Source organism: Mchenga conophoros, linkage group LG22 (genome assembly GCF_057382185.1).
Source record: "Mchenga conophoros isolate Kocher_MC1m ecotype Shallow Benthic linkage group LG22, M_conophoros_male_GT1.1, whole genome shotgun sequence".
Lineage (NCBI taxonomy): Eukaryota > Metazoa > Chordata > Actinopteri > Cichliformes > Cichlidae > Mchenga > Mchenga conophoros.
In genome coordinates, this window is record NC_140546.1 from 4,497,814 (window position 1) to 4,523,348 (window position 25,535).

The 25,535-nt window shown below is 42.6% G+C and overlaps 1 gene segment (V, D, J or C); it reads right to left on the minus strand.

Annotated features, from left to right (window-relative positions):
- Window positions 1-593: 593 nt before the first annotated feature.
- On the minus strand, window positions 594-25,138 carry LOC146548577 (Ig lambda chain C region-like). The segment is given in 3 exon segments: window positions 594-1,322; window positions 21,003-21,184; window positions 25,104-25,138. Coding segments are annotated over 3 exon segments (546 nt in total).
- Window positions 25,139-25,535: the final 397 nt, after the last annotated feature.

The following is a 25,535-nucleotide window of genomic DNA, read 5'->3' on the forward strand; positions in this document are numbered from 1 at the left end:
ACACACACACACACACACAGTAATGTTAATGTGGGTTTGACTCAAAACATCAGACTTGTGTCCATCCTGACGAGCTCGCACAGAAGAACATGTGAAACACAAAACAGTTGATACTGTGAGTCAGATCTGTGATGAAGAAACTCTCCTGTAAATATTCAAACTGGGAAGTAGTTATTAAATGAGAATATTTTAGTAAACTGCAGTACTGATATATGTATGTATGTAGATTGCTCAGCTACATTCTTGGTCACAGAAATATTTCACATGATTTGATCTGAAGATTTAAAGTTTAGTTCATCAAGTCTTTAACTTCATCTTTGTGACATAAATTATTCTGACATTTACACTTTTTAACCTGCACTGATGTTCTGAAAGAGACATTTTTAGTGTCTCCTATGTTGATAAAGAAAGTTTAGTTTTTCTTTGGGTTATTTTATCAATTCTGACTTTGAAGAAAACCAGGACGGGTCTCATCACGGGTCACATGCAGGTTACAATAATCTGTCACCATGTTTTCTACTTCTTCTACACCCAACAGCAAAGATCATCACAAAATCCAACATGATGGAAAATAATGCAGCTGCAAAAGACCTTAAAACTATTTATAACAGGGAGCAGCTGTTGGCTGTGATTCTATTTTTAACTTATTGCTTTTTCTTTTCTTTTTTTTAGTTGTTTTCATTTTTTTACGTTTACAGTCTGATGTGATACAGCACATGTGATTCTCTCAGTCAAAGTTACTGAAGCAGAGATTTTCAGTGTATGGAAGCATCACTGCTGAAGCTGAAGGATGATTATCAGACAGAAGAGCAGCTGAATGGAAACACATGAAAACCACTATTTGAAGACCTCAGTTTTTATTTGAAGTATTAAAACCATCAACAGTGCCACAAGCATGAAAACATGAAAACTATCAAAGCAATACAGACACAGAGGGAGCAGACTGAGAGAAGCTGCAGACTAAAGCCAGTATCAGAGTCCCAGTGAGTCAGCTCAGGACTGGGAACACTGGTCTGTCATCAGAGTCTCTGAGAGTGGAGTGTGGGAGCCCTGGGTGGCCTCACAGGTCACAGAGCCCACCTTCTCCCACTGGTCTGCAGGGAGCCTCAGGGTGCTGCTCCAGCTGTAGTGGCCGTCATTCTGCAGCGCCCCGGGGCTCCTGCTCTCCTCTCCACTGCTGCTTCTTCCATCCACCTTCCAGGACAGCCTCCAGTCTGAGGGGAAGCCTTTATTGGTGAGACACATGAGTGTAGCCTTCTCTGGTTTCAGCGCATCATCACTGGAGGGGGCCAGTACTGTCAGGGAGGGGGGGACTCGACCCACTGCAGAGAGAGAGAGAGAGATGTTAGAGAAACTGGGAGTTTGGGTGAAACTGCTCTCCAGATGTTTCACTTCCCTCTCTGAGCTTGGTAACCATGGTAACAGACAGGCTTCACTGCTGAACCATGGCAACAGACGAGTTTCAGTACCAAAGATAAAAATATTAAAGTGTTTCTTTGACTTCTGATATACTCATGTGTGTTATGTTTGTATTATTTATTAGTTTTATAATTAGAAAACAAACAAAATATTAAAATGTGAGAATTTTGTCATAAACAATTTATTATGTAAAAAAGAAAAAAGCATAGACCTGTTTTGCTCTATTTTGGAACAATAAAGATAACTGTACTTACTCACACATTAAAATTCATAAACTCAGCAAACCTCAGACAGCAAACTGTTAATGTGTCGTTAATAATGTTAAATCTTTAAGAACTATTAATTTTAGATCAAATCAAATCAAATCAAATCACTTTTATTGTCACATCACATGTGCAGGTACATTGGTACAGCACATGTGAGTGAAATTCTTGTGTGCGAGCTTCACAAGCAACAGAGTTGTGCAAAATACAAGAATGGCTACATCTGAAACTAATAAATATATTTACAATATATAATAGTATATGCATTTCTGGATTTGTATACTAAATATTTTTCTACGTGTGTGTGTGTGTGTGTGTGTGTGTGTGTGTGTGTACACATTTTTACAAATTAAATAGTAAAAAAATAATAGATAAAATATATAAAAATATACAGAGTTGAATATGTGCAAAACAAGTGGCATTTATATACAGTGTGTAGTGCATAATGTTGAAGTTCCAGTAGTGAAGCTGAGGTGTCTATGACGTGTTCAGCAGTCTGATGGCCTGATGGAAAAAGCTGTCTCTCAGTCTGCTGGTACGGGACCGGATGCTGCAGAACCTCCTTCCTGATGGAAGCAGTCTGAACAGTTTATGGCTGGGGTGACTGGAGTCCTTGATGATCCTCCCCGCTTTCCTCAGGCACCGCTTCCTGTAGATGTCTTGGAGGGAGGGAAGCTCACCTCCAATTATCCGTTCAGAGCACCGCACTACTCGCTGGAGAGCTTTGCAGTTGTAGGCGGTGCTGTTGCCATACCAGGTGGTGATGCATCCAGTGAGGATGCTCTCAATGGCACAGTGATAGAAGGTCCTGAGGATGCGGGGGCTCATGCCGAATCTTTTCAGTCTCCTGAGAAAGAAGAGGCGCTGCTGCGCCTTCTTCACTGTTTTGTTTGTGTGTACTGACCACGTAAGATCCTCAGCCAGATGTACTCCAAGGAACTGGAAGCTGCTCACTCTCTCCACAGCAGCGCCGTTGATGGTGATGGGGGTGTGTACTTCTCTGCACCTCCGGAAGTCCACTATCAACTCCTTTGTCTTTGCGACGTTGAGGGTGAGATGGTTGTCTTGACACCAGCGGGTCAGGGCGCTGACCTCCTCCCTGTAAGCCGTCTCATCACCGTTGGTGATAAGACCCACCACTGTAGTGTCGTCCGCAAACTTCACAATGATGTTGGAGTTGTTAGTGGCTGTGCAGTCGTAGGTGTAGAGTGAGTATAGGAGAGGGCTCAGTACACACCCCTGTGGAGCACCAGTGTTCAGTGTGATGGGGGATGAGGTGATGCTGCCCAGTCTGACCACCTGGCGTCTGTCAGACAGGAAGCTAAGGATCCAGCTGCAGAGGGAGCTACTCAGTCCTAGATCCTGCAGTTTCCTGTCCAGCTTCGAGGGAACGATGGTATTGAATGCTGAGCTGTAATCTACAAACAGCATTCTCACATACGTGTCTCTCTTCTCCAGGTGTGACAGGGCAGTGTGTAGTGTCAGGGCTATGGCATCATCAGTGGACCTGTTGTGGCGGTATGCAAACTGTAGAGGGTCCAGTGAGTCGGGTAGTGCAGAGCAGATGAAGTCCCTGACCAGCTTCTCGAAGCATTTGCTTACGATGGGGGTCAGGGCTACAGGTCGCCAGTCGTTCAATGAGGAGATGGTGGAGGATTTGGGTACAGGGACGATGGTGGCCATTTTGAAGCAGGCTGGGACTACAGACAGAGAGAGGGAAAGGTTGAAGATGTGCGTGAACACTCCAGCCAGCTGAGCCGCGCATGACTTGAGGACGCGGCCGGGAATCCCGTCCGGACCAGTAGCTTTGCGTGCGTTCACCTTCCTGAAGCACTTCCGCACATCCTCCTCAGACACAGTGTGCGCACTGACGTCATCCGCGGTGCGCACACTGTCCGGTCTCATGGTGTTCGCTGTGTCGAATCTAGCGTAGAATACGTTTAGATCCTCACACAGAGAGGCCGTGGTCTGCGGTGTGCTGGTTTTCCCTCTAAAGTCTGTGATCGTGTTTAGTCCCTGCCACATACTCCGAGGGTTGTCAAACTGTTGCTCCACCCTGTCCCTGTACTCACGTTTGGCTGCTTTGATCGTCTTCCGGAGTTGGTAATGTGCGTGTTTGTAGTCCGATGTGTTCGCGGAGGCAAAGGCGGTGCTCCGTGCCGCGCGAACATCTCCGTTAATCCAGGGTTTTTGATTTGGGAAGGATTTAACTGTTCTGGATGGGACGACATCTTCCACGCATTTCCTGATAAATCCGCAGACTGAGTCTGTGTACTCATCAATGTCCCTAGCAGCCACGTGAAACATTTCCCAGTCCGCGTGATCAAAACAGTCCCGCAGCGCAGACTCCGATTGGTCCGTCCAACAGTGCACCGCCCTCCGGGTTGGAGCTTCCTGTTTCAGCTTCTGCCTGTAGGCGGGCAGGAGCAGGATGGAGCGGTGATCTGATTAGCCGAATGGGGCGCGGGGGAGGGCTTTGTACGCATCCCGGAAAGAGGTGTAGCAGTGGTCGAGTAGCCGGTCTCCACGAGTGTTAAAATGGATTTGTTGGTGGAGTTTGGGTGAGACTTTCTTCAGGTTTCCCTTATTAAAGTCTCCGGCTGTGATAAACGCTGCCTCTGGGTGTGCGGTTTCCTCGCTGCTGATCGCGCTGTACAGTTCCCTGAGTGCACGGTCAGTGTCGGCTTGTGGGGGAATGTAAACAGCCGTAATAATCACTGCTGTAAATTCCCTCGGTAGCCAGAATGGCCGGCACTTAATCATCAGGTACTCCAGGTCCGGTGAGCAGAAGGATTTGACCGGGTGCACGTTCGCATAATCACACCAGCTGTTGTTGATCATGAAACACACACCACCGCCTCTGCTTTTCCCAGTAAGATCCTGTGACCTGTCCACGCGATGCACGGAGAACCCCGGTAGTTGTATTGCGGAGTCCGGTACCTTGTCCGATAGCCAGGTTTCTGTGAGGCAGATCACGCAGCAGTCCCGCATCTCTCGCTGGAATGAGATCCGTGCCCGAAGCTCGCACAGCTTGTTCTCCAGAGACTGCACATTAGCCAGTAATAAACTGGGTAACGGTGGTCTGTTAGTGCGCCGTCTCAGTCGAACCAGAACGCCAGATCTTCTCCCTCTGCGTCGGCGTTTGCGGCCTCCAGGGCCAGAGAACAAAGGCGTCTCAGGTGAGATGAATGGGGGGTCTGCAAACGGAGCGTCCGTGTTGCAAAACTTGAACTCCGGAAAGTTATAAGAAAGACCGTCTTTTATGTCCAGTAAGGTTTGTCGGTCGTACACAAGGAGACATGTGCTACTCGCGAAAAAATGAAGGAAAAGTAAAATTAAACACAGAAAAAAGCTGTTGCTTGGGGGAGCTCGCGACGAGGCTGCCATACTCGGCGCCATCTTGGATCAAGATGGATGTCACATTTTTTGCAGCAAAAGGTTGAAGACAAAACTTTTATGGAAATGTAAAATATATAAACTTTTTCTACTTTCCTTCAAGAAAAAAAAAACTTTTAAAAGTTTAATTTCCAGTAAAAATAAATGCACAAGACGATTTTAGTCTGAATTCAAAATTTACACTGATATTAGATTTTATATTCATGAGAAACATGAAGTATTTATGTAGAAGGAAATGAAATCCACCTTAATGATACAAGTTTGAGCTTCATAAATGAGTGAAATGTACTTACAGTTAACCTCCAGTCTGGTTCCTCCACTGAACGTGTACCACAGTGATACAAACTCATTGAGGCGCCGTACAAAAACCTCTGACTGTAGAGAGACGCGGCTCTCTGACTCTGAGACAAACAAACTCAACAAAATCATTCACTGTTTGTATCATTTTGTCAGCTCATGTGAAAACTGAAAATATTACAGTGCATCACATTTAAATAATGAATAATTTATTTGGAATGTAAAACTTTTGACTTTGATTTCTTGGGACTTTTTCTGATATCAAACTCTGAGAATAACACAGTGGATCCAATTTACAGAAATGTAAATGTTAATTAAAATGCATCAGTGTAAATTAAGACTTTGCTGATTTTCTACATTTTTAGAGACTATATTCATAAATATAGAAAAATCAGATATATTTGTGTTTGATGCTCTGATAAACTGGCTGATCCACTCCATACAAAGATGCATATATATTGACAAAGGACACAAACATACAACGGTACTGAGCCAGCACTGAACAGCAAGACTAAGGCTACGTTCACACTGCAGGCGAAAGTGCATCAAATCCAACTATTTTGACCCTAAGCGACTCATATCCGATCATGGTATGACAGAACAGCACAAATCCAATATTTTCCAAATCCGACCTAGTTCACTTTTGTCTGCGGTACTGAATCCGAGACATATCTGACGTTTTAGAAAGCGACTGCTGTGTGAATGGTCATTGGTCACATGGAAGGCAATACAATTGGAAGCTGGAGGATCACTATATAAATATCAGATAAGCTTCATACAAGCTAGGTCGCTTAACGATAGCTGTTGAAAGCATAAAGTTGTGGTATACCAGCGGTCAGAACTACCACTGCTTTTCTAGTACGCCAGTTATCTTAACCACAGTTTCTATTGAATGAACATCATGTGTCCATGTGTAATTTGACATTTTTGGGAAGCTTTTTCTTTTAATCATTCTTGTTATCTTTTGCATATAGAAGTTTAGGCTATGAGGACGATTGGAGATGAACAAAAGGGTGGAGAGGAGAATAGTGAAGTGAGGATGCACATAGTGAAACCTCTTTGAGTGTACAATGGTGTTGATGTCAGAAAAGAAATGTCTGTTATTGATGTGATTAGCAGAGTAATCCAAAGAGTGGGAATGTGCTGGAAATTTCTTTTATTTTATGAATTTGTCACATGTTTTAGTAATATCACTTTTGGGTCACTTCAAGGTTCACATGTGGGGAAGCATTCAGCTTTAACTCTGTTGCACAAAGTCAGGCATCGTGAGAAAGTTGGTGACACCCAGAGGGGGAGAATTCAACAGGTGGTGAAGTCTTTTGTTAATCAGGTCTTTGAGGATGGGGTGAAGAGGCAAGGAGCAGTCTCTATGTGACACTGGAAGAGGAGACAAGGTTGTAAACTCTCTCTCCCTCTCGGATGGGACAAGGGTGAGAACAACAACTGTTTGACTGTATTTAAAGAGGGCTGTGCCATTCATCTTCAGGCTACGTCCACACTAGTCCAGATAGATTTGAAAACGGCGTTTTCATCTGAAAACACTCCACGTCCACACTAGGGTTTTCAGTCGTTTTCACAGAGTTGCGGGTCCACATTGAAACGGCTGAAAATGTTTTCATTTCAGTACTGTGCATGTGTGAAACACAAGAAGATTGGACCTGCTTCATTTCTGCCTGCCACGTATTTACTTTCCAGCTCTTTAAACATTGCGGCAAAAAAAAAAAGACTTTTTCCAAGATGGCGGCGCGTGAACAACGCGAGGCTCAGTGTCTCTCCAGAATCTGCTATTTAGCGGTTTTTTTTATCTACTTTTAACCGGATTATTCGTCCAGAATTGCTGTGCGTTGCTGACCTACAGCAGACAAGAGCTTATGGACATCTGGACTCATAACTCCAACAGTTTTATCGCCGATCTCCGACTAATCCCAGAGATCTCCAGAACACCGGAGGCTGCCCACTCTCCCCGGCCGGGAGGAAGTGCACGCAGACGGCGCCGAGATCGTAAACAAAGGCGAGGTAGGCGCGGAGGGCTACGGGCTAAGCTAAAGCTAACACCACACCGACTGCCTTTACCCAGTATTTTCCTCGCCAATGTCCATTCTCTGGCAAACAAAATGGATGAGATACGGCTCTCCATCACTAACAACAGACGGATTATGGACTCAAATGTCATGTTTTTCACCGAAACATGGTTGAACAACAGCTGCTCGGACAATGCTATCGAGTTAGCAGGACGCCACACACACCGAGCCGACAGGCTAGCAGATGATTCCGGCAAGACCAGAGGTGGAGGTTTGTGCATTTATATTAACTATGCATGGTGCATGAACTCCACTACTACTGAGAGTCACTGCTCACCTAATGCGGAGTTTTAATGGTCAAATGCAGACCTTATTATCTCCCCAGAGAACTCACTTCGATCATACTCACTGCAGTGTATATCCCCGCCGATGCTAATGCTAGGTTGGCCATGAAAGAACTTTCTGCAGCCATTAACAAACACCAGAATAAACACCCCGAGGCTGCTTTTATTGTTGCTGGCGACTTCAACCACACCAACTTAAAGACAGTCCTCCCCAGATTCCACCAACATGTCTCCCGCCACACCAGAGGAGACAAGACTTTAGACCATGTGTATTCCAACCTGGCTGGAGCCTACAAAGCCACACCCCTCCCCCACATTGGACAATCGGACCAGCTCTCCCTGTTCCTCACACCTCGGTATTCACCACTCATCCAACATGTGAAACCTGCTGTGAGGACAATTAAAGTGTGGCCAGAGGGGACAGACGCAGTGCTCCAGGACAGATTTAAAAACACAGACTGGAATATGTTCACCCACACAGACCTGGACCAGTATGCCTCATCTGTACTGGTGATCCGTTTCTGGGTGGTGACACTGTCTGTGGTTTCGGAGATGTAACCCAACCAGAAGCCTTGGATGAACCGGGATGTTCGTCTCCTTCTGAAGGCCCGCAACATCGCCAGGAGATGCACACGCCTACAGTACAGCCAGGGCTAATCTAAAGAAGGGCATCAAAAAAGCCAAACACCATTACAAAAAGAAGGTAGAAGAACACTTCTCCAACTCCAACCCCCGACGCATGTGGCAAGGACTCCAGACCATCACAGACTACAGGACCACCAAACCCTCCCCCGCATCCTCTGATGTCTCCTTCCTCAACGAGCTCAACAACTTTTATGCTCGTTTTGAGCGAGGGAACCCCACAACCACAACCAAAGCAGACGTGACGCCAGACCACCAACCTCTGACTCTCTCCCCCACCGATGTAGGAGCGGTGCTGAGCAGGATCAATGTCCACAAGGCTGCAGGCCCTGATGGCATCCCCGGGCGTGTTCTCAGAGCGTGTTCTGGGGAGCTTGCAGAAGTGCTCACAGACATATTCAATCTGTCCTTGGCCCACGCTGTGGTACCGGCCTGCTTCAAATCCACCTCCACCGTCCCGATACCCAAAAACTCCAACCCATCTTGCCTCAATGACTACCGCCCAGTAGCACTCACCCCCATCATCACTAAGTGCTTAGAGCAGCTGGTCCTAGCACACTTCAAATCCTGTCTCCCCCCCACCCTGGACCCCCACCAATCTGCATACCGCCAGAACAGGAGCACAGAGGATGCAGTCTCCATCGCACTGCACTCTGTCCTCTCACACCTGGACAACAACAACACCTACGCCAGAATGCTGTTTATAGACTTCAGTTCAGCGTTCAATACAATCCACCCCTCACAACTCATCAGGAAACTGACAGACCTGGGCATCAGTTCCCTCATCTGCAAATGGTTACTGGACTTCCTGACCAACCGCCCCCAACATATCCGGCTGGATAACCGCTGCTCATCTACCATCACAATGAACACCGGTGTACCACAAGGCTGTGTGATGAGCCCTTTCCTCTACTCCCTCTTCACCCACGACTGCAGACCTGCTGATGGTTCCAACACCATCATTAAGTTTGCAGATGACACCACGGTGATTGGCCTCATCAATGACAACGATGAGGCCACCTACAGGGAGGAGGTGGATCGTCTGGCTGAGTGGTGCGACAGAAACAACCTGCTGCTTAACACCGAGAAGACCAAGGAGCTCATCGTGGACTACAGGAGGAATGCTGACCCACATCCACCCATCCACATTAAGGGGACGGCTGTGGAGCGTGTGAGCAGCTTCAAGTTCCTGGGAGTCCACATCTCCGAGGATCTCACCTGGACGACCAACTGCTCCAAGCTGGTCAAGAAGGCTCACCAGCGCCTCTTCTTCTTGAGGACTCTGAGGAAGAACCACCTGTCCTCAGACATCCTGGTGAACTTCTATCGCTGCACCATCGAGAGCATCCTGACCAACTGTATAACAGTCTGGTACGGGAACTGCTCTGCCTCGGACCGGAAGGCGTTGCAGAGGGTCGTGAAAACTGCCCAGCGCATCGCCGGAGCACCACTTCCTGCCATAAAAGACATCTACAGGAAGCGGTGTCTGAAAAGGGCTGGGAAAATCATCAGAGACCCCAGCCACCCATCACATGGACTCCTCACCCTCCTGCCCTCTGGGAGGCGCTACAGGAGCCTCCGGACTAAGACCACCAGGTACCGGAACAGCTTCTTCCCCATAGCTGTCAGACTCCTGAACTCTGCCTCCTGACATCTGACCCATGTTAACACATGGACTGAACATACACACACCCACAATGGACAACTGTACCCTCAAACACAATAATAACATGGACTGAACCACCACTCACAACCACTAGCACTTTACATAGCCTCTGTAGAAATTATCCACATATCTCACTTATCTTAACTGCACTACTGTATAGCTCTGTGTAAATAATCATTCTGTACATACGATAATGTTTAACCCTACAACTGTTTACAACTTGCATAGTTCCCATTTCTGTATAGCTGTATATCTCAGATTTCTGTAAAGTTATTTATTTCATATTCTGTATAGTTTTTCATATTTATATCCTGTTCATATCCTGTACATAGCTTGTACTCACTACAGCCTGTACATACTTATAGTTATAGAATATTCACAACATACTTCATACCGTGTACATTATAACATACCATAATAGACCCATTTCTGTAATATACTCACATATCTATATTATTGCTAATATATATTGTAATATATCTATATCACTAAAGCACTTCTGGATGGATGCAAACTGCATTTCGTTGCCCTGTACCTGTGCATGTGCAATGACAATAAAGTTGAATTCTATTCTATTCTAAAATGTTGAGGAAAAGCACCGAGTTTTTTAAATGGACTAACAATGAGGTGGAGTTGTTGCTGCGAGTAACACAAAAGTACAAAGTTGCAAAAGCGAGTAAGAGTTAAAGAATTTGAAGAAAAGCTATCTGGAGCATGTACAGACTGATATTAGTCTTAATAGAGCAAACAAAACAACTGCTGTATAATGTCCTCCGCTATCTTAGTTTAATTGGTCAAATGACTGCATCACATGACTAACATGCGTCATCGTTTTAGAAAGTCTCTGTTTTCGCTGTCCACACTGCGACGCGAATGCACCATTTTCAAATGTATGCATTTTCGAGAGCACAGCATTTTCCTTGAGTGAAAACGCTGTCTCAGTGTAGACGGGACGCCAAAACAGAGAGAAAATGATGTGTTTTCCAATGAAAACACATTAGTGTGGACGTAGCCTTAGAGACTGCGTTTCAGTGCCCCACTGAATGTCCTCTCTCTCACCTGCTTGGGAATTAAAAGGTGTTGGCTACATCTCATCGTGTCTGTGGACTGTTAATGAAATGTCCATGACATCATTCTGCAGTGACAAAGTGAGGTAAGTAACTCACAACAAAGGAGCAAAAACTGAACAAGTGTTTGTTTACATTGTTGAGTCAACATTGATTATAAAACCTTCGGTGCTCTTTGGCACTGATTCTCCTGTTTGTTCTAAAGTCTTATAATTATGATTATGTCGCCTCATTCAGTGTCAATGATGGTGATGATACAGGAGGATAAAGGTGAGCTCTAACACATCTGTTCAAATTCATACAGCGTTCACATCCCCTCACTGTAGGGGTCGAGTTATATTTTTCCCTAACACCAGAAAAAGTCGCCAGATTTGTCGCTAGTCGCTTTTTAGAAAAAAAGTCGCTAAGGGGGTCTGAAAACTTGCTAAAAATAGCTACAAAGTCGCTAAGTTGGCAACACTGGACTGACGTTTAGTCCTTTTACAGCATCCTGCCATGCGATTGCATTTGCCCCTAACCATTGGGAACCCTCACATTAACTTTTATCCAGTGGAAAAAAGTCCTCCGTTAGCGTTCGTCCTCCAGCTTTACTGTTTATGTTATGCTAACATAGCTTTGTCGGGCTAGTGATCACGTAGCACATCATTATATACCAGGTAGTCCAACTTCAGTAACCCTACAAATATCACTGCTGTTTTCTTTCCTGTCTTCGTTTATGTTGGAAGTGATAGCAGAGCTGTACATTTTAATTTGTTTCATAAATCTCTCAGTCAGAACATGGTGTAATATATTTAGATAGAAGTCTAAATATAAATTCTGTTTTCATGGATGCCCGGATGTTAAACTTAATTGTTATATCTGGTAGAGCAGCCACACTGATCATTTTATTAAAGATGAAAGAATTTATAAAGTTTTTTAACTCTCAGTAATACTGCAGTGATCATTTTTGTTTTGATCACGCGGACTGGGAAAATGTTTCACGTGGCTGCTAGGGACATTGACGAGTACACAGACTCAGTCTGCGGATTTATCAGGAAATGCGTCGAAGATGTCATCATCATCATCATCATCATCATCAACTTTATTTATAAAGCACTTTAAAACAACCACAGCTGACACAAAGTGCTGTACATTGGAACTGTAAAATAAAATTACATGAGATATAAATAAAAAACAAATAAAAGAAGAGTGAAATCATTAATTAAATAACTACTGCATTAAAAAAGAAACTAAGTCTCACTGAGGTTAAAAGCCAAGGAATAAAAGTGGGTTTTAAGACGTGATTTAAAAGTGGACAGTGTCGTCCCATCCAGAACAGTTAAATCCTTCCCAAATCAAAAACCCGCAAAGACAAAGGAGTTGATAGTGGACTTCCGGAGGTGCAGAGAAGTACACACCCCCATCACCATCAACGGCGCTGCTGTGGAGAGAGTGAGCAGCTTCCGGTTCCTTGGTGTACATCTGGCTGAGGATCTTACGTGGTCAGTACACACAAACAAAACAGTGAAGAAGGCGCAGCAGCGCCTCTTCTTTCTCAGGAGACTGAAAAGATTCGGCATGAGCCCCCGCATCCTCAGGACCTTCTATCACTGTGCCATTGAGAGCATCCTCACTGGATGCATCACCACCTGGTATGGCAACAGCACCGCCTACAACTGCAAAGCTCTCCAGCGAGTAGTGCGGTGCTCTGAACGGATAATTGGAGGTGAGCTTCCCTCCCTCCAAGACATCTACAGGAAGCGGTGCCTGAGGAAAGCGGGGAGGATCATCAAGGACTCCAGTCACCCCAGCCATAAACTGTTCAGACTGCTTCCATCAGGAAGGAGGTTCTGCAGCATCCGGTCCCGTACCAGCAGACTGAGAGACAGCTTTTTCCATCAGGCCATCAGACTGCTGAACACGTCATAGAAACCTCAGCTTCACTACTGGAACTTTAACATTATGCACTCCATACTGTACAGTAACGCCACTGTTTTGCACATGTCTCACTCTGTATATTTTCATATATTTTATTTATTGTTTACTCTATTTAATTTGTAAAATATGTGTACACACACACACACACACACACACACACACAGAAATATTTAGTATACACATCCAGAAATGCATATACTATTATATATTGTACATATATTTATTAGTTTCAGATGTAGCCATTCTTGTATTTTGCTTGTTTACATTATTGTATTTTGCACAACTCTGGTGCTTGTGAAGCTCGCACACAAGAATTTCACTCACATGTGCTGTACCAATGTACCTGCACATGTGATGAGACAATAAAAGTGATTTGATTTGATTTGATTTGATTTGACTTAAGGACCTGCAGCGGAGTTTGGGCCCAGACATGGCTAACGACATCAGACTTAATGAACGGATACATAACATGAGGCGAGAGAAGGAGAAAAAAGCTCCACCCAGACTGAGCTCCTGATGGGTGAACAGTTTGAGGACAGAAAAAAAACCACCTCAGCACAAAAGCACATGAATCTTAATACACCATAGAAGCACATGACAAGAAACAGGCATGAGTAAGGGGTGAGAGTAAGTCGGTGTAGACAGCACATCCGGTCCTCCAGCATTTTGATTATGTCCCCACATTCGGTGTCAATAATGGTGATGATACTGGAGGATAAACGTGAGCTCTAACACATCTGCTCAAATTTACACAGCTTTCACATCACTTCATTGTAGGGGTTGAGTTTTTCTTTATTTGTTACATGTCTATGAATCTACAGTGTTCAGTTGAGTCACATTCCAAATATGCTGTGAAAAATTCTTTTTAAACGAGTCGTGCTGGAGTCAGTCAGTTCATTTCCATAGAGAGGCACTTTGCATCAGCAGCACCATGCTCCAGTGCTCTGGGAGAGTTTATAGTCCTGAGAGTTGAACACTGGATGACTGACAGCTGTCCTTCATCACAACAGAAGCCACAGAAATCCTCCTCATCAAAAACATGACTTTGATCTGCGTCCTCATCTGGACTCTCCTCTGCTGCTGCTTCACAGGTAAAGTCCAGAGAATCAAACTCCTCTCCTCTATCAACATCTGTCCCTCTGAAATGAAGCCCACAAAACCATGAAGCTGCTTTATGTTTTTGTCTCTGTGTCCTCAGAGTCCAGAGGACAGATCACAGTGACTCAGCCTGGAGCAGTGAGCTCTGCTGTGGGAGGATCTGTGAGCATCAAGTGTACGACCAGTCAGGATGTTTATTTTTACAGCAGTTCCCACTCCCACTCTTTAGCCTGGTACCAACAGAAAGATGGAGGAGTTCCGAAACTGCTCATTTACTATGCTAGCACTCGAGCATCAGGGATTCCAGCTCGTTTTACAGGCAGTGGGTCAAACAAAGACTTCACTCTGACCATCAGTGGAGTCCAGGCTGAAGATGCAGCAGTTTATTACTGTAAAGGAGAATTTAATGTCAGCTCTTGGGAGCTCTTCACACAGTGAAAAACAGTCGTACAAAAACCTCCCTCAGTCAGACTGAACAGAAACTGCAGTAACTTCCAGCTGCAGCAGAGACTGACACAGTTCAATGAGCACAAACACAATTTCATGAAGGGACTGAATTTTTCATCATATCACTCAGAAATCTAAAGTTCACTATTAAATGATCATTATGGTGGAAACTTCTTTCTACCCACTCAAAACTCAGGAAATCTCGAACTAACACAGTTGTTGCTGTGAATCTTTGAGTAGTTAGAAGATGCTTGATCATGAACTTTGACCTCAGCTTCATAATGGATCACAGACACACTGTCTTTAAATAAAAGAAACAAATCTCAACACTCAGTCACCCTGAAGCTCAACGATTTCTAAAGATTATTAAAGTGATTCTTTTTAAGAAAACAAACACTGCTCTCAGTCAGTTCAGTGTCAGCGTGGTTCTCCAGGTGTCCTTTTAATAAATAAATCCAACTTTCAATGGAAAAATAAATAATTTCAAACCAAAAATCGAATCAGTTTAAAGTCAAATATATCCAGTTTTACATTCAGCTCTTATGAGACCAGAGTTTTTCAGTTTTTTCTCGTCTTCATGTTCAGACAACAAACATTTGAAAGTGAGGCCTTTAGCCTGCATGTTAGCAGCTTTCAGCCAATCAGAGCAGAGTTCAGGATGAATAAAGTCACTTAGTGCATTAGTGTGAACTCATCTGCCTTCTGCAAAGAGGACCTTCTGTTCATTTAGATCAGCCACAGAAGAACTCAGGCACACATTTCATAAACAGCTTCACTATCATTAGCTCACACACTGATGCTAAATCAGTAGCATTTCAAGCCAAGCAGCACCCATCAACAAGGATTCCTGTCACTCTGTTGACGTCAGAATGTCTCATGTCATGTTTTCTTTAGGCTTCCAAGTTCACACAATTCTACCTTTGAGTTTAAACTTTCTTCAGAATTCAGAAAAATGCATGAAACCACATATTTACTTTGTTTTTGTTGTTTTTAATAATTACTTTGCTTCACTTCAGCATTTTTTTTATAATCTACAATTAAGGCAAGGCAAGGCAAGGCAAGGCAAGTTTATTTGTATAGCACAATTCAACAACAAGGTGATTCAAAGTGCTTTACAGAGACATTAGAAACAAGAACAAATAAAAAGCATGATTTAAAATTGATTAAAACAAGCAAATAAACTAACTAACTAATTAATAAACAAACAAACAAACAAACAAACAACAGTATATAAAATCAAAACAGATAAAATCAGAACAGTAGATAAAATCAGTAGTTAAATGTAAGTTTTGAAATTTAAGCTTAAAGTGTGGATTTGGTGCTTTATTCAAATGCAGCTGAGAACAGGTGAGTCTTCAACCTGGATTTAAATAAACTGAGTGTTTCAGCTGATCTGAGGCTTTCTGGGAGTTTGTTCCAGATATAAGGAGCATAAAAGCTGAATGCAGCTTCTCCGTGTCTGGTTCTGACTCTGGGAACTGATAAAAGACCGGATCCAGATGACCTGAGGGATCTGGATGGTTCATACTGGGTCAGGAGGTCATTGATGTATTTTGGTCCTAAACCATTCAGAGCTTTATAGGCCAGCATCAGAACTTTAAAGTCTATCCTCTGACGGACAGGCAGCCAGTGTAAGGACCTCAGAGCTGGACTGATGTGGTCCACTTTTTTGGTCTTAGTGAGGACTCGAGCAGCAGAGTTCTGAATGAGCTGTAGTTGTCTGACTGATTTTTTAGGTAGACCTGTAAAGATGCTGTTACAGTAATCAAGCCTACTAAAGATGAATGCATGGACTAGTTTTTCCAGGTCCTGTTGAGACATCAGATCTTTTATCCTTGAAATATTCTTGAGGTGATAGTAAGCTGACTTTGTTATTGTCTTAATGTGTTTTTCTAAGTTTAGGTCTGCATCCATCACTACACCCAAATTTCTCGCCTGGTTTGTGGTTTTTAGATGTATAGATTGAAGTTCTCTGGTGACCTGTAATCGTTTTTCTTTGGCGCCAAAGACTATTACCTCAGTTTTGTTTTTGTTTAGCTGGAGAAAATTGTGGCACAACCAGTCATTGATTTCCTCAATGCATTTACCAAGAGCCTGTACAGGGCCTCGGTCTCCTGGTGACATTGTGATATATATTTGTGTGTCATCTGCATAGCTGTGATAGTTTATTTTGTTGTTGTTTATAATCTGTGCCAGTGGGAGCATGTAGATGTTAAACAGAAGGGGTCCCAAGATGGAACCTTGGGGAACTCCACATGTGATACTTGTCTGCTCAGATGTGAAGTTACCTATTGATACAAAGTATTTCCTGTTTTCTAAGTATGTTTTGAACCAGTTTAGTACAGTTCCTGAAAGACCTGCCCAGTTCTCCAGTCGTTTGAGTAATATGTTGTGGTCAACTGTATCAAATGCTGCACTGAGATCCAGTAAAACTAGGACTGACATTTTTCCACTGTCTGTATTCAGACATATGTCATTAAACACTTTGGTCAGAGCGGTTTCAGTGCTGTGGTTCTGTCTAAAACCTGACTGGAAGGCATCGTAGCAATTATTCTGTTTTAAGAAGTAACTGAGCTGTTGAGAAACTGCTTTTTCAATGATCTTACTTAAAAACGGGAGATTTGAGATCGGCCTGTAGTTGTTCATTTGTGTCTTGTCAAGATTGTCCTTTTTCAGTATAGGTTTGATTACAGCAGTTTTTAGTGGTTCTGGAAACACACCTGATAATAAAGAAAAATTGACGATCTGTAACAGGTCTGACTCTAAAGTCTTTGAGACCTTTTTGAAAAAACTTGTTGGCAGGACATCTAAACAGCAGGAGGAGGAGTTCAGTTGACCTAAGATGTCCTCCAGGTCTTTGCTGTTAATAGGTTGAAACTGTTTCATGGTGTTTAAACAGTTTTTTGGTGGACATCCTGGATCTGCTGTTGATGTACCAATTGCTTGTCTAATTTTTTGGATTTTTTCTGTGAAGAATTTGGCAAAGTCATTGCAGGCCATGGTTGAATGAAGTTCAGCTGCCACTGACACAGGAGGGTTTGTTAGCCTGTCAACTGTAGAAAATAAGACCCGAGCATTATGGCTGTTTTTAGTGATGATGTCAGAGAAGTAGGACCTCCTTGCATTCCTCAGTTGTAAATTATAATTGTGAAGTTTCTCTTTATAAATGTCATAATGAACCTGGAGGTTTGTTTTTCCTCCATCTGCGCTCAGCTTTCCTACACTCTCTTTTTTCATTTTTCACCAGTGTGGAGTTTCTCCATGGAGACTTTTTCCTTCCAGAGATAACCTTCACCTTAATGGGAGCAATAGTGTCCATTACATTTAACATGTTAGCATTGAAGCTATTGACGAGCTCATTGACTGACCCTCTGGGCAGGTCAGGTGTTAATGGGAAGACCTGGTTAAAAATTGCACTACTGTGTTCAGTTATACACCGTTTTGTGATCACTGTTGTTGATATATTTATGTGGGCTGAGATTTTACTTTCAAAGAAAACACAGTAATGATCAGACACGCCCACATCAGACACAGTAACCTTTGAAATGCTCAGGCCTTTGGAGATCAGTAGGTCAAGAGTGTGTCCTCTATTATGTGTGGCCTCTGTTACATGCTGAGTCAGCCCAAAGTTGCCCAGAGTGTTACTCAGGTCTTTAGTCCCTTTGTCCTGAGGGTTGTCCACATGAATGTTAAAATCCCCAGCAATAATTACACAGTCAAAATCAACACAGATCACAGACAGCAGTTCACTGAGGTCATTAAAAAAGTCTGTGCAGTATTTGGGAGGCCTGTAAACATTAAGAAACATAACTTTGGATGGGGCCTTCAGCTGTAAAGCCACATATTCAAAAGACTGAAAACTTCCAGGAGATAGCTGCTTACATTGAAATGATTCATTAAATAAGACAGCAACCCCCCCTCCTCTCCTGCTCGCCCTGACCTCACTGATAAAACTGTAGTTAGGAGGGGTCGTCTCGATGAGAACAGCTCCACTGTTACTTTGGTCCAACCAAGTTTCAGTTAAAAACATAAAATCAAGGCTGTGCTCAGTGATTAAATCATTAATTAAAAATGTTTTCCCAGCTAGAGATCTAATGTTTAATAAAGCCAACTTAAGTGTTTTAGAGGTATTACTTGTCCCCTCGTGTTTGGGAGCAGTCTGTGGCACACAAGGTATGTTTACTATATTTAAAGATCTTTGAGAGTGCAGCTCTCTGTGTTTTGACCAGGCCACATGTCTCCTGTCACCTAAAAGTACAGAAATTTTAAAACCTTCTAGTAAACAGGGTCCCAGCTTCTCCTTGGAAAAGTCATCACTGCCATAATCCTCACAGCCCGGACCCTTCACACATCACACATCAGACTGCGGAGACAGGGCATGAAGAGGAACTAAGGGGGGCGAGGCTGGGCAATGTGACTTCGATTGCTCTGTTGAGGGTGGGGCTCGATGGCGAACCTTTGGCCGCTCTGGTGGGGGGTTTATGGGGGACAAAAAGGGATTGGGACGGGGGGTAGATCTGAGCCCAGCATTGACCCGCTCCATCATCTCCTCAGTGAATAACTGTCAGAACATTCGATGTCCTCAATATGTAATAATGTAAAGTGGAAATGGCTTCAGCACTGAGAAGGAAACAGCTGCAGCTGACTGACTCTGTGTGTTTGCATATGTGTCCTGCCTCTCTGCTCACAGCTGTTAAGAGGCCAGTGTTGATCAGTGGCTGTCCAGGCCTTTCAGAGCCACTCACACACCAGCAGCACAATGATGATGTCACTGACTCTACTGCTGGCCACCCTGGGGCTCCTTGTTCAGGGTGAGACTCTCTGTGAAAACGTTGCTTCAGCATGCAGCCAGGTTCACCACAATGATGTTCTGCTATGATGGAGAAACTCTGGAACCAGCAGCACTGACCTTCTTCCATCTGTTCTCCATGTTAGAGAAATGATCCTCTAATGTTTGGATGTTCATCATCTCAATAACTTTTCTCCACTTTTTCATGTTTTCAGGTTCATCAGGAGAAAAAGTCCTGACTCAGACTCCTACAGCTCAGTCTGTTGTTCTTGGACAGACTGTCTCTGTCAGATGTAAAGCCAGTTCAGGTGTTGGCGGCTGCCTCAACTGGTACCTTCAAAAGGACGGAGAATCTCCCAAACTCTTAATTTATTCTGCTACCAGCCGTCAGTCTGGAGTTTCTGATCGTTTCAGTGGAAGTGGATCTGGGACTGACTACACTCTGACTATCAGCAGAGTTCAGGCTGAAGATGCAGGAGTTTATTACTGTCAGCAGTGTAACAGCTGGCCGTTCACACAGTGATACAACGCCGTACAAAAACCTCACACAGCTGGAGAGGAACTGAGAAAAAAGATCATCTGAACTGACAGCTGCTCAGAAACACATATTATTTCATGTTGATAAAATAGTTTTATATTTTGTTATAATATTTTTTTTTATAAATGTTAATATCATCAGTTGTAACATTTTCATTATTTTTTATTATTTTAATTTAAAGTTCTTTGTGTACAAAATTTTTATTTTATTGCTACAATTAATTATCTGTAAAACAGAGAATATCCATACGGGCAACGAGTGAAAGCAATCATTTAAATATTTGATCTTTGAATTATGAAAGTTAGAAACAATTTTCTCAAAGTCAAAAGACTAATGACTAATTCATCCTGCTTTAACTTCCACACAAACACAAATATTTATGATTATCATGTAATCATCTTTAAAGCAAAAACTTCAGGCAATGTGTCTCTGAAGTGTTTTAGGTACATGCTCTATATTATATATTACTACATTTGAATTTAATTTATCAGTACATACTGACAGTTATAAATATTTCCATTAACACAGCTGATTTGAGAGTATTTATGTTCTATTTTAAATTATTGTTAGCATTACTGTCAGCAATGAAAATGGGATCATAGTAATTCACTGTTAGACAACAAGAGATACAGACTGTTTTCTCTCTGCTCCTGTTTTTGGTAAAGTTCTCCATGCAAATGATACCATGTACTTTAATTATGTCACTGAATCTCTTTATTAATATAGTTTTAATGTGATGATCAGAATCAAATGCAGGACAAAGAACTGCTTCAGGATGAGAAATTATGAAGAGCATCTGGTTCATCGACCGCTGACGTGACCCAAACAGCTCGACTCACATTAGATGTGGACATAAGAACACATTCAACCTTTTTACTACACCTGATGTTTAACAATCTGCCCTGTTGGAACGTTTCACGGTTTTCTTCCTCCTTTTGCTTCCGTGTGGAGCTACATCCCCTTTATTAACCCTTTACAGCCAATCGGAGTGGGCACGCTCTGTTTTGCGTAACTATTTTTAAATCCCGGTAGCTCTGCAACCAAGTAAGCTAGCACAATAATTTTTTTTGCATATGAAACTGGAGGAGTTGTACTTACATCTTATGCCATCAGCTTGTCCTCGGTCACAGTTTCCTTCCACATATAGCTTTGCAAAAACTGCATAAAAATCACTTGCAGCAACAAAAACATGATATTCCAGAAACACGCTTCGCCGATCCATCAGCTGTTTGTAACACTTCCTACGTCCATCAGCGCGAACTATCACATGACCGCATGACCTGCCCGAAACCGGAAGTGACGTCTTTTGCGGAAATGTAGTTTTTTACGATCGGGCCCTTATGAGCTTGTGTTTTACTTGTTATGTGTTTTAAAAAGTTATGTTTGAGTTTATGACTTTCTGTGTCGTTTCTGGGATGCTTAGGACTCATATTGCACTGCTGGAAATAGTTTATTTTGATGCACATGCTGTTATTTTGCAAATTTGCACTATAATATTTATTTTCGTTTTTCCTGCAGTATATAAAAATTGGTGTATTTCAAAAATAAAACTATGAAGACACTCAAAATAAATTTCCTGTGGTGGGAAACTAGTTTGTGTAACTTTTTTGTATTTACAGTTTTGAGGGATAAGCCTCTTAAATTTCTCTAACTAGAAATATATGTTAAAAAAACAAAAACGATTTTCAATTTTTTTGTAGTTTATTGCACTTTTTTGCAATTTATGTAATTACTATGCACTTAATGCAGACATATTATTAAAGTTTGGGCTATAATGGTTGTATTGATGTATAGCAACTTGAAATGCTCCCAAAAATGGCTCCACAGCATGTAAAAATATAATATAAGCTCTGGCGAACTTGGTTCTATGGTAGGTCTTAAAGGGTTAAAAGCTTTATTAAAAGACCAGCAGCAGCCTTGTGGCATCTCATCTCATCCTCTCATTCTTTGAGCCATAAATTTAGGGACTGCAACAGGATCAACAGATGCTCACATTTTAAAGCATTTTTTATACTTTTTTAAATTTTGTGATCATTTTGGCTGTGTTATAACTTGTGACATGGATTTTTGCAGGAAATCTTCTTTTTGGTCAAGTTTTTTGAAATCTGGTGTCTTTTACTTTTACGTGTCATCCGTACTCTGTTGATGCATTTTGCACCCTGTCGACACCTTTGTGGACAAAAATGTACAAGAACAGAATCTGGCATTAAATCCTCATACAACAATATTTTTTCAGCTTTTTTGTTTTGCATGAAGAACTTAATAATTATGCAATCAAATCAGTTTTGTTGCTCAACTTTGACATGTCCAAGACACTAATAGACACTAATGTCCCATCCTATTTATTATATGGAAAATATTTAGTTTTGGAGAGTTTTTTCAATAAAGATTAAACTGTTTAAAGTGGCATTTAAAAGGTTTAAACTGTGAAAATTATTTAAATTGGAAAAGGGCTCAATTTATTTTTGAAGACAAAGGAGAAAAAATATTGCCATATGAGGATTTTATGGCAAATTTTTTGCATGTACATTTTTGTATATGAAGGTGTCGACATGGTGGAAAATTTGATGAGGGCAGAAGAGTTAAATAAAAAGAGACATTCAGAAAAATAATTTCCACTTAAATAAGTCTAACTGGATACTGAAATGAGCACCTTTGTTTCTGTCAATATCATGAAGTGTTTGATTCATTGACAAACAACATCCCTGCTGGAGTCAGTCAGATGATTTCCATAGAGAGGCACTTTGCATCAGCAGCACCATGCTCCAGTGCTCTGGGAGAGTTTATAGTCCTGAGAGTTGAACACTGGATGACTGACAGCTGTCCTTCATCACAACAGAAGCCACAGAAATCCTCCTCATCAAAAACATGACTTTGATCTGCGTCCTCATCTGGACTCTCCTCTGCTGCTGCTTCACAGGTAAAGTCCAGAGAATCAAACTCCTCTCCTCTATCAACATCTGTCCCTCTGAAATGAAGCCCACAAAACCATGAAGCTGCTTTATGTTTTTGTCTCTGTGTCCTCAGAGTCCAGAGGACAGATCACAGTGACTCAGCCTGGAGCAGTGAGCTCTGCTGTGGGAGGATCTGTGAGCATCAAGTGTACGACCAGTCAGGATGTTTTTCTTTCCATCGCTTTAGCCTGGTACCAACAGAAAGATGGAGGAGTTCCTAAACTGCTCATTTATGATGCTGACACTCTAGAATCAGGGATTCCAGCTCGTTTTACAGGCAGTGGATCAAACTCTGACTTCACTCTGACCATCAGTGGAGTCCAGGCTGAAGATGCAGCAGTTTATTACTGTCAGAGTGTTCATGAGATCAACAGTCAGTGGGTGTTCACACAGTGAAAAACAGTCGTACAAAAACCTCCCTCAGTCAGACTGAACAGAAACTGAACTGAGTGCTGCAGCTGGAAGATACTGCAGAGACTGATACAGTTCACTGAGGACACACACACACACACACACACACACACACACACACACACAAAGAGACATTTGAGATCAATCTAAAAATAGTTTCTTTCTCTTTTTCCTTTAAATTTAACTAAAAATAAGTCAAGATGTTCTGAAGTTGAGAACAGTTGAGAAAACTCTTGGTCATGACCTTTGACCTCAGTTTCATACTACCAGCACCACAATATCATCTATGATTTGTTAAATTTGAACAATCATCAGTAACATAAGACCTTCCTGTTAACATATACAAAATACAATCATTAAATATCATACAGCTCGACATAAAAAGTAAATTTTATTTTAAATAATCTAAACTTAAGTTTGCGGCTCAAAAACTGAAGTCATGAGTTGCTTTCATGATTAAATCACATGTGACCATAACTACATATACATAACATCCAAATCATATGCAGTGACATGTTTGTCACATGTATACAACCCTTACTCTGAGATTCAAAGTTCATCCTGCACTTTAGACTTTCAGATGAAACAATCTCACCTCGAGTTACAGTCAGTACCTGTTGAGGAGCTTTCAGTGACAACACACGATCAGATAGAAGCGTCCATTTATTATTGACATGTATGTGCTAAAAATAGCTTTTGTCCAGATTCACTGAGAAGTTTGTATCCCAATCTTTAAACACACGAAGGATCAAGCGCTAACACTTCTAATTTTAGCAGCCACACCACCACATGTAAACTGCTGCGTCCATCTGGATTTTGACGTGACCGACACAATGCATTATGGGACTGTTGTTCACGCAAATCTGAGTTTATAATGGAAAAAGGAGCCAGAGGTTGGTTTGGTGTTTTAAAGTTAAAATTTGGAGATTAGCTGCTCTGCTGCAAAATGATGCAGTCGCTCATCTGACCGAACAGAAGCATTTTATGGAGTGGACTAATTTTTGTGCTCAAAGTTTGGAACCATCAACAAGGCTCAGGTAGCAGCTGGAAGAAGGAAAAACAATATTTCAGAAAACATGTTTTTGTGATCTCAGCTCTGTTGGTAAGTTATAATGCCAGCACATGTAACTGTTGTAGCCACTCATAACCAGTCTCAATCATTTCCGTCCAATTGCACTAACCCGTGTCATCACCAAGTGCTTTGAGAAACTGGTTCGGGGACACATCAAAACTGTCACAGGGTGCCGAGGCAGGCCGTGTGAGAATATAAACGGACCCAAAATGCAGACTGCTTAAGTTGTGAGTGAGCTTTATTAACAAAAGGGTGAAACAAACCGGGACGAGGAGGATGAAAACCAAAACCTAAGAATAAACTAAACTGGGAAAAGCTACGCAAAAACAAACCTGAAACCTTGAGTTGAGAAACAGAGACGCAGGGAGAATACACGAGAACATGGAGGGGAACAACACAGACAAACCAGCAACTACTAAGACAGAAGACACGACTTAAATACACTCAGAGAACACAGGGAGATTACACACAGGTGGGGGACACAGCTGGGAGTGATTAACGTGACGAGACAGGGGAGGCAACTGAAAACACTCACATAAGACGCAGACCTTCACAATAAAACAGGAAACACATACACGCACTGACACAACACACAAACTTCACACAGACTGGGGAACACAGAACATAGGAACATGAAATGTGAACAAGGAACGTACAAGAAACCCAAAATAAACAGAACCACAGAATAAACACGGAGTGGCAGACTCCGGATCATGACAAGAACCTGCCTCCCCCACTCTGCACCCACACCAATTCACATACCGGACTAACAGATCCACCGAAGACGCCATAGCCATCGCTCCCACACAGCACTGACCCACCTGGGACAACAGGGGAGCTATGTCAGAATGCTCTTCATCGACTTCAGCTCAGCATTTAATACAATAATACCAGACATTTTGATCACCAAGTTAGCAAACCTGGGGCTCCTACCACCCACCTACTGTTGGATAAAGGACTTCTTGGTCAACAGACCCCAGCAGATGAAACTGGGTCCTCACCTCTCTTCCCCTCACACTCTCAGCACCGGCTGGGTACTGAGCCCGCTACTCTACTCCCTCCACACATCTGACTGCAGTCCCGTCCGCCCAGAGAACATCATTGTCAAATTTGCTGATGACACAACGGTGGTGGGGCTGATCACAGGGGGAAATGAGGCGGCTGACAGAGATGAGGTCCTGAGACTGGGAGAAT